Here is a 10013-nt window from a genome sequence, read left to right as displayed (position 1 = left end):
AATATCGAGCGCACACAAACCAGCGTTATTTTGGCGGGAAATCGTTATACCGTCGTCAATTTAGTAGGAGGTTTTACAAAAAAATCGTCGTGTCAAAACAAGTCAACAACACGGTAGCAGTCTCGGTATTTTTCGATCAGCAAAAAAAGGCTCAGTTAACAGCAACAAGAATAATTAATATAACTGAGCAACCTATACTGCTAACAAAGAGTAAGATTAATCATACGGGTTATCAAAACTCGTACTCGTTCTCGTCCTCGTCCTAGAATCTAAAGGTCCCTAATACCGCGTGAAGCGTACACCTGATTCCCAGTGCTATGGGTTCAAGTACCATTTCAAGCCTAAATGTCTCTCAGGATAATTGTAAGTTTGATCGATTGCAATGATCTTCCGTTCAAAATATGCTGGTGTTTTTTTTTTAATTCGAAGAAACGCGGCTCTCGCTCTGCATCACTTATATAACATAGTCTTTCAGTTAATAACAGAGTCAAAGTAAAGCAATCATAAAAAACCTAAAGCAGCTTTTTTAAACCGAAAAATGCTGGTTAACAAAAATTAACCAAAACGCAACAGTCTTGCCTTTGGAAGATATTACTCAGGGATATTTCTGAATGTTACCGCCAATAAGTTGTTTCAATCGTAGTTAGGACAAAAATTTTACAGGCGAAAAAAAAAGACAAGAAATTTGCCACAAATTGAAAATGAAATATCTAAGACATAAAACTTTGCAAGATTTTTAAAGACAGAGAGAAATGAGCATTGCCGGTTCAACTGCAATTGCATTTTTTAAGTTCACGCACGTGTCGTCTTCAAAGCTTTACTGATTCAAATTGACAATATGTATCTGAATTCAGTCCCCTTCTCAGTACAGAATGTTTCTCTGTCTCTCTTTTTCCCGTTTCTCAAAACCGTGCCTCAGAGTAGTAACTACAAGGTTCACAATTACGTGCACGAAAATGCCCCGAACAATAGAGCATTCTCATCTCTGACGTAATGTACATCTCTTGACACAACCGGTCTGGGATCGATCACCAAACTGGTTCACTATGATTCTGCTACTCGCGCCATCCTATGGAACAAATAAGGGATACTTAATGCAGCTGGATGTCTTAAATAAAAACCAGACATATTACCAAACAAACGGTTTAAGCGTCAACAGACTTTAGTATATGTTTGCAAACATCTAATGCCATGATTTTCCAAAGCCAGCCCTTTGAAGCTTAATAATGTGACCAGATTTTTTCATCAGTATGGGTCCAGAAAGAATCATCAAAGATATTGCATTTCCTTTCCACATTGTATCAGTGGAACATCGGAAAACGCATCCGAGACAAGCATAGGTCCGGAGTTTTCGAAGTCTGCCCCGTAAGTCCTGTCGCTTAAGTTCAAAGCCAAAAAGGTTTGTTCACTAAGACATAGATACCGGCACATCAAAGAGAAGAGATTTACCGGAATTTAACAACAATGACATAGATGTTTGTTTTTTAGATACCCCTGAAAAGCTCCCATACGTTATTATTTTGTCTGAAAAATGGTTTAATAAAATTTTGGTCGCCTCAATAATCTTCTGTTAAATCATCACTATCTTATCGCTGATTTTTAATGAGAACAAACATCCCACGAGCACTCTCCATTTTGTGAGCCCTCTGCTTGGTTTAAGAAACAAACTTTGCAAAGGCTGGCTCAAAAAACTGAATTCTTTAGACAAGAGACGTTTAATAAGTTTCGAAATGCCGCTTTTCCTGCCAGATGAAGAAACATTGAAATATTAAAAACCTAATATATATACAATTGTTCGGCATGTTACAAAACTTTATTAAAAAAAATTTAAATTTTTATTTGGACCAATCACCGTGAAGGACTTAGCAATAAACCAGGATTTATAACTTCACGGATCTGTGTCTCCCTTTCGATAAAGAAGCGAGGCTGTGTTTACAAAAATGGAAATCCATCAGGCTATAGAAATAATGGGCATCATACTTGCAACTGTTTTTGCAAATCACCTGATGGAGGCGAATAAGTTATTGTGAGTGCAACTTATTTTTCTCGTTCCTATGCTCTGTTGAGACAGTAATTTAATCAGACTTTTATCTCTTAACATTCTGACAGTGTTGTTTCGTCAGTCGCCACCGAAATTAGACCAAGCATGATTTGTAGCCGCATACCTGGACTGTCTCTTAAACAGAAAAATATGTGCGAAGAACACCCCAGACTTATCAATTGCATAAGAGAAGGTTACCAAAAAGGCGCAGATGAATGCAAATTTCAGTTTCGTAAAAACAGATGGAACTGCAGTCTTCTTGGACAGATATCAGCCTTTGATGACAGAGCTATACGTAAGTGAGATTGAGGTGCTTTCAGGCTGCCTTATGCACTATAGGAGGTATTTTTCTGCCACCGAATTTGGTAGGTGACCGTGCCGAAGTGTTGAGAAGTGTTTACCTGTTTGTTCCCTTTCAATTAAGGTAAATGATCCCACTTATGTTAAGGACTTTTGAAGAGTTTTAAATTAGTACTAGATACTGGCACTTGAGACGAAACGTGTCACTGACGATTTAGGCGTAATTTGATTAGTTTTCGAGATATGGATGGGCCAATATTCGAAATTGCCAAATTCTTAAAATGATGACATGTAAGCGCCATGAGTTTGTTCCAGGCATCAGTGTCAGTCACACACACAGGAGCAACGGGAGTGCCTCAAGAGATCGATCCCGCATTTCCCTTCGATTGATATAAGCTGTAAGCTACCCTTTTTCTATAGAAAAACAGCTCAGCCTTATCACCTGAATTTACCTCAGAGCAATGTTTCTCAACCAGGTCCTAACATAGATTGTATGTACGTCTTATGACGAAGGCAAATAGTTGCAACATGTTGCATGCTGAGGAACGAATTCTCTTTAAGAACTAGTTTCGTCAACCTAAAACCTACTCATTAACCTTGGAGGCGTAATATTTTAATAAGTTTAGATATTGCAGGGTAGTTTTGTTGTTTGCTAGTATCGGCCAGCATATTTTATTAGTCTTTTTCTTAACCAGAAATCACCGAGAAAAGACTCTTTTCCCCAGTTTCAAGATATTTAAAGAACTGAAAACGTTCAATCCTTCTTCTCATTTTAAGTGAATGGCCCATAATCTTGGAAGTGCAATGCAAAGTATTGCTGGCCTAACGTTGTAGTTCCTGTTGCAGATATATCAATTAAATTTGCTGTACAGACATTTTTTAAATAAGAAAAATTATGCCTTAATGAGAAAACAAAACGCTATTCTTAGTTCGTTCAATTGCTTGTTGTTTTTTTTCTCTAGATTTGATTACGTTTTCTGTAATATCAACAAGTTTCCTTTCAACTATGTTGAATAATGAATCGCAATTCCCGGCTTTTTCGGGCTATTGATTCTTATAATAAATAGACAGTGTTCAGGGGTCTCCTTTATTCAGAAACCACTTTTAGCAAAATAGAAAATTGGTCCTCCTTGAATATCAGAACCTATTTAACAAATGAATTTACAAGCGATAAAAGTTTACTATGGTTTACTACAAAACATATCAATTTCAGTTTTTGTGACCTGTTCATTGCAGCCGGAACCAAGGAAGCGGCGTTTACACAGGCTATAACTTCCGCGGGAGTTGTATACACTATTACCAGAGCTTGCAGTATGGGAAACCTTAGTGAGTGTAATTGCGACAGGAAACTGTGGACGGGAAAGGCGAGCAAGAAAGGTTGGCTGTGGGGAGGGTGTTCTGTCGATATCAGCTATGGATTAAACCTCTCCAGTCGTTTCGTGAACGGTCGTCGATACAGGCAGGATGGCATATACCTGATGAACAAGCATAACAACAGAGCAGGCAGGCAGGTAAGGCATGACATAATTGCTTTTCTAATTATTTAATGGTAATGATTGCTAAACAATCACAGAGTTTCTTCGTTGCACTTCAATACTTTCCCCGTGTTTCGACTCGTCGAGTTAAAATATGGAAAGGAGATTACCCTCACGAAAACGTAAGCAAACAATGTGGCTTCTATAAATAGATTTCAACACAACTTTTCAATCTTATCTGTCTCTCTATTCTTATTAGCAAGAGAAGAGTTATTTTAAAATTTGATTCATAATTCATTTGGAACTGATACAAGAGCTAAAGAAATTGTATCATAAAAAATGATCTAACACTATTGAAACAGATCGCTATTTAAACCACAGAATGCCACGATGGGAAATGAAAACAATCCAACTGTGTATTACTTGAATATAGTAAGCGTTTTAGACAGAAATTTATTTCCTTGAAGGTACCAATTTGGGATAAATATATTCATTCCAAAACTAGAGGAGCTTGCTCAAATTAATGCACTACCTGTTAAAAATAATATTTTAAGTTTCGTTTTAAAAATTGACGAATTTTAGTCTCACTTTAAAATTACAATTATCCTATATACCAAACATCCTTCCATTTCATGTCAAAACGTTTCTTTTTCTTTTTTCTTTCGTGTTTATCATTTCATAAGCTGCCAGCTCAGCGGGCTGGATCAGAATGGTCTATGTTTATTAGCAATTGTAGGAACAAGAATGAAAGGTGAACAATGGGACACAAAGGGTTTGTTGAGATTAAAATGACCGAGGCAGAAATGCCTAAAGTCAAAAGACTAATTAAATTTGAAGATCACGCCTCTGTCGCTCAAATTTTATTCCTTTTTTTTGTTTTGTTTTGTTTTTTTTTTTTGGTTTTTTTTTTTTTTTTTTTTTCATGAAACGCCTTATACCATACCTCCGCCTTGCTCAAGACCACTCTTTCTTTTTTGTTTTCTGTCCCTCCCAAGCTCCCACAGCTGATATTTGTACATTTGTGAAGGTTCCTTCTTGGTGGCTCCTAAAGAACATTAATGAATCGCTTTCTTTTGTGACACGGTGAAATATTGTTTGCTGTAAAAGCAGACTTTTATTTTTAAGATCATTGCTTCTTTACTTCATTCTGCAGACGATATCCGTTTCATTTTTCTTCTCATTCGGATAATTTGTGTTGGAGATCTTTTTTATTCAAAGCTGTTGTTCAATTTGGAATAGAAGTAGCACTAGTCAATACACCGTTTCCTTGCCAGTTGCCAGTTTTTTCAATGACTGCATTTCATGGCTAACTATGCGTTTCCTTGAAATGTTCGAAATGTTCGATGATGTTTCAAAATATTGAAACTATTTAAAGCCAACTCAGGTGTGCAGATAATTAAATTGAATGTGCTATTCTCGCAAAATTCTTTATTCACTGAGGGGGAGCAATTTGATCCATTGTTAGATTGATAAAAATTTCATACTTTGGTCAAAAAACTTGGATTGAAAGGCGAGTTTGGTGGTAATTAAAACCTTGCTTGGCTAAGCCCTCCTGTGGAGTTTGATATTAACTGTGGATATTTGAACAGCTGGTAACTTAACAACAGACTTTTCAAACATAATTTACTTCTGGGGCACTTTAAATACTGTCGCAGATATTAGTTTTGGAGATAAAGTTGTTATCTTAAGGGTGACTTATTAAACAATTTGAAAACAATTCTTTCTCATGCAGAAGAAAATACAAATGCGTTTCGTAAATGTCGGGGCGATGAAAGAGTGTTTATTCTTGAGCGTTCTTAGGCGGTTAAACGACGATAGAAAAAAAAACATCACCTAAGCCAAGCCGCAGTTCAAAGTGATATCTGTAATTGCATTGGCTGGCGTACCCTTTTTTGGCCTGTTTCATTTTTACTGTATTATACGGTCTGAGACCTCTTTCAGTGATAGTTACAGGAAGGGTCCATACTGTGAGCGTAGATGTTTTTAAATAGATAATGGCATGTCTGTCTGAAGCACTGAACACTTGCGTCTTCAGTGGTAAAAAGCTAAGGTGACGGCTTAAGAAATCTACCCTTGCATTCTGGGAATCGTTTCGTCCAATAGGCTTCCACTGTCCTTAACCCGTTGCCAATATCTTCCCACGACACTATGAGTATTCGTGTCGCACAACTCGTATCAAACTTAGCTGAAACTAAGAAAAGTTATTTAACATCTAACAAAAAAGCAAATATAACCAATTTATTAATATTAAGATGAAATGCTCCAATAGCTTCTGAGAAATTGCTCAGTTTCAAGTTAACACTGGATTTAAGTGACTTAATAATTGCATATTTAAGAAATAATATAAATGCACTTCACTCGAATTGACGCATTTTTGTCGTTATTCTTAAATTAGACTATTGCCATCCTTCCGCTTTTCAATGCAATTCCAGCCTTGGTAGCATTCAACTGTCATCGACATTTCAACATTTGTTAAATGCTCACAATTTGAAATAAGTAATAAGAAATACACAACTCCTACTTACGGGGGAAGGTGTGGTATAAGTACGTCTCAACGATCAAAACTTCAATTATCATCGGCGGCAGGACTGTCTGTCCAGCAGATAGATGAAAACAATATACAAGATGATAAATAATGTAGGCCAATTGAAATAACGCCTTAATTTGTGATAAAAAGAAAATAAAAAAGAACGGAAAAAAGGACTAATGGTGAAGTGAGTGCTTTGAAGAGTCATCTGCAAACGGAGCTTTGAAATTTCGCCTTAAACTTGGCCATTTTTCTCGCTCACTTTAGGTGGTTAAAGAAAAGTTGGTTTTACAATGCAAATGCCATGGGATTTCAGGAGCCTGTTCCACTCGCACCTGCTGGAGGACTTTGCCTTCGCTTAGGGAGATCGGAAAGCGCGTAAAGGAGCTCTACAACCATGCTATTCGCGTTGAGGTCGTGATGACAAATACCAACGGCGGCTTAATTGCTGAATATCTTGTTCTATCATCAGACAAAGACAAAAAGCCGCTTTCCCCGAGTCTGGTGTATATAAGAGAACTTAATGACTACGTATACTGTATGAGCAATGAGACATTGGGCACTATCGGAACAAAAGATCGGATCTGTAACTTAACGGGGCTTGGCCAGGACCGTTGTAGCTATTTGTGCTGCGGGCGCGGATACAACACGCACAACTTCACGCAGGTGTCACGATGCAAATGCAAATTTCATTGGTGCTGTGAGGTCAGATGCAAGACGTGTGTTCAAAATGTTGTAAAGCATACTTGCAAGTAAAGGAATAGGACACACTAAGTGCTTCCCTTAGGTGAATGAAAGCTTCGCGAGTAATGGAACTCGCATGAATAGGGCAAGAGTTAAGTAAGAAAAAAAACGTACTCAATAGGAAAACTGACCGTAACAAAAATCGTCAAACACGATAGTGTAAACGTCGAATTTCTCTCTAAGAGGTATCTTTGTAAGGAAATATTTGAGCACCGAGCTCACTTCAACTACGACAAGTGGATTGACCTTTATTATATAACGTTGCTGAGATACAAGAAGCATGTATTCTGATTTGACGTAAAGCTATGGTGATACGATTTATGTAAGACAGATAGGTAATAGGTAATAGAAGTCAATAGTATAGGTAATAAAAGTCTTAAACTTAAACCGAAGTAGTTTCTTAGAGACCTGGGTTCCTTCATCAGGGTCTGTTTGCGTGTTGCATGCAGCATATCATACAATAAAGACATCCAAATATATGCTTCATGAAACATCGTTTTATCGTCTTGCATCATCTTTTGAGGTTCTTATACCACACCTCTTTCGGAAACAAATGCCGGGGTGTAACTAATGACGCTATGTCTACCAACTGCACATGCTTTGAGTTGTCTGATTTTAAGATTTTTAAAACTATCATATGAATGCTTCTTGAATGTGGTTTTGAATACAAAAAGTATTACTTAGTTTGAACGTTTTTTTTTTTTGTTAGCTTCTCAAACTAAACACAGGTAGTCCACTTCCATAGCTTCAAGCTACAAGGGATTTCAATTTTTTTCTGAATCTTTTTGAAGCAATCGATGTTGAGATAAATATTCAAGCAAACGGTGTCAGAGGTTTTTGATATATTGCGCTCTGCATTTGTTATCTTCCATCACAGTTGAAAACGGTGTTTTTGGCCGGGGAATTTAGACAAAGCATGGTGGTATAAAATCAAAACACGCCAGACAATTGAAAAACGCTGAACCCAATTTTCTACATCAACCTGTGTTAAAATAAAATTTGAGCCGAATCGGACAAAAACTATTTGAGTTGTAGTTCCGTAAAAAGTAGGCTTGGGCAATATTCTAAAGCCCAGAAAACGCCAAGTAAAGTTTTCATGTCCCGATACGTACTGTTGCCGCGACCCTGCAAATTTCGAATATTGGATGGATTTCAATCTCTTTCAAATCGATACTCTAATTCATAATGTTTACATTTCTGCCAAAAAAAAACCACTTTCCGAAATTTCATGTTATCGAACTAATGACGAGACCCCAAACGCTAACGCAGTATTTTCAACTGGACATCGATGACACTTTAAGTATCCAATGCAGCGAGTTGATAAGTAGCATAGCTATTATTCTTTAATCCTTTAAACTGTCCAATTAAGGATTAATTTGAACAGTTTTACATAAGGTTTTCCTTTAAAAAACAAGGAAAACGGTTCAATTTAGAAAACATAGTACAGCCAATCATCACAAAGTATAGCGTCAGCGCTGTTGTCTTTGTTTGTAGTAGTTGACAATGGCGGAGTTTTTCTTACCTTGTCAGAAGAAGAGCTTGCCAACCTGAGAGGCAAAAAACAAAGCTAAAACACCTCCAAGAGTACAAAAACTTGGCTGAATGTTTTTAGAGTGGAAGGTGCAGCGTAAGGAAGCGAGAAAGTTGGAAGCGGATATCCCTTGTCATGAGCTAGATGCAGTTCTTTACCGTTTTTTCGCGGAAAGTATAGAAAAGGACGGTCACGAATACGAACCAGAAAGTTTGGCTTTCATTCAGTGCTCGTTGGACCGTCATTTAAAAAAACTGACAGAAACTACGGTATTTTGTGAGATCGTGGATTTGCAAATTCAAGGCAACAACTTGAATTAAGAAAGCGCAGGGTTACGGAAAGCGAAAAAATGTCTCGTGCTTTAAAGCTTGGTTTTCACTAGCAACGCAAGCACAAGCGCAGGAATAAGAACACTTATTTGACAGTAAAACGGGGTTGACCTCGAGCATAATCAAAACCACAACGATCAAAAATTTTTCCTTTTCCTTATGCTTGCGTTCGCTTGCGAACATAAGCACAAGGAAATTTATCGCGGCTGGCCAATTAAAGCACTCGTTCCAGATTCCCTGGGTATGAACATTTGAACAAAATGGCGGTTGCCGTGGTTGCTTTTAATGCTTATTTCGACGTTCGTTTTCACTAACATAAGCTGCTTATGCTTTTGCATGCGTCGCTAGTGAAAACCAGGCTTAGGTGGAACAGCCGAAGAATTCCTCTGGAGTTCAGGTAATCTTTTGGAAATAAAAATAATTCACAAAAAGTAGTTTGCCTTTCTTTAAGGATAATAGCTTGACTTAGCAATGCCCAATTACAACTGAGTAGCTATATAATTTATAGGTAACAGGACTGCATGCTTGTCCAATTTGGAAAAAATGGATTCAAAAAATTTCTTGGACTGCCAAATTGGACTCCGAAAAATTTTCTCATCCAATTACATTATTTCCAAATTGGACAGCGTGTAGTGCTATTACATATACAAATGTATATTTTTCTCATTCGATATTGAAATGCTCTAAATCACTCTCCACACAAATCTACACTTACATTTACTTTAAATCAAACGACTATCAGTTTAGCAGAATCTTGATGCAAGTCGTTGAGAGGCGAAGTGTGGTATAAGGCAAATTTCTAGTCATTTCTAAGTTATCCCTTCGGTTGAAATTTCGTTGTACGCCGCGGTATACGTAGCAATAGCTGTTTTCGATGGAATGAGAGACAGGCTCACTTGTTTTCACATGGCTAACCCTACTATAAAAAAGAGATTAATCGATTGCTTAATGAAAAAGGGCAAGGATTTTATTGTCTCTTAATTTCTCGGAGAATGTGTTTCCGCAAGAGAAAATAAAGTGGGAAGAGAGTTCATCCCCCATCATGATGCCCTTTTCCATAGGTAAT

General features: G+C 37.3%; 1 protein-coding gene across 1 annotated transcript; it reads left to right on the top strand.

Annotated features, from left to right (window-relative positions):
- The first annotated feature begins 1890 nt into the window (after positions 1 to 1890).
- LOC138015906 (protein Wnt-7b-like) lies at positions 1891 to 7578 on the top strand. The gene is made up of 4 exons (XM_068863033.1): positions 1891 to 2026; positions 2110 to 2336; positions 3578 to 3852; positions 6611 to 7578. Exons 1-4 carry the CDS (start codon positions 1941 to 1943, stop codon positions 7097 to 7099), a joined length of 1077 nt encoding a protein of 358 aa, XP_068719134.1. The 5' UTR covers positions 1891 to 1940; the 3' UTR covers positions 7100 to 7578.
- Positions 7579 to 10013: the final 2435 nt, after the last annotated feature.

The sequence above is a fragment of the Montipora capricornis genome, chromosome 9 (genome assembly GCF_036669925.1).
Source record: "Montipora capricornis isolate CH-2021 chromosome 9, ASM3666992v2, whole genome shotgun sequence".
In the NCBI taxonomy this organism is placed as follows: domain Eukaryota; kingdom Metazoa; phylum Cnidaria; class Anthozoa; order Scleractinia; family Acroporidae; genus Montipora; species Montipora capricornis.
The sequence above is the reverse complement of the archived record's forward strand: the minus strand, read 5'-3'. Positions and strand labels throughout refer to the sequence as shown.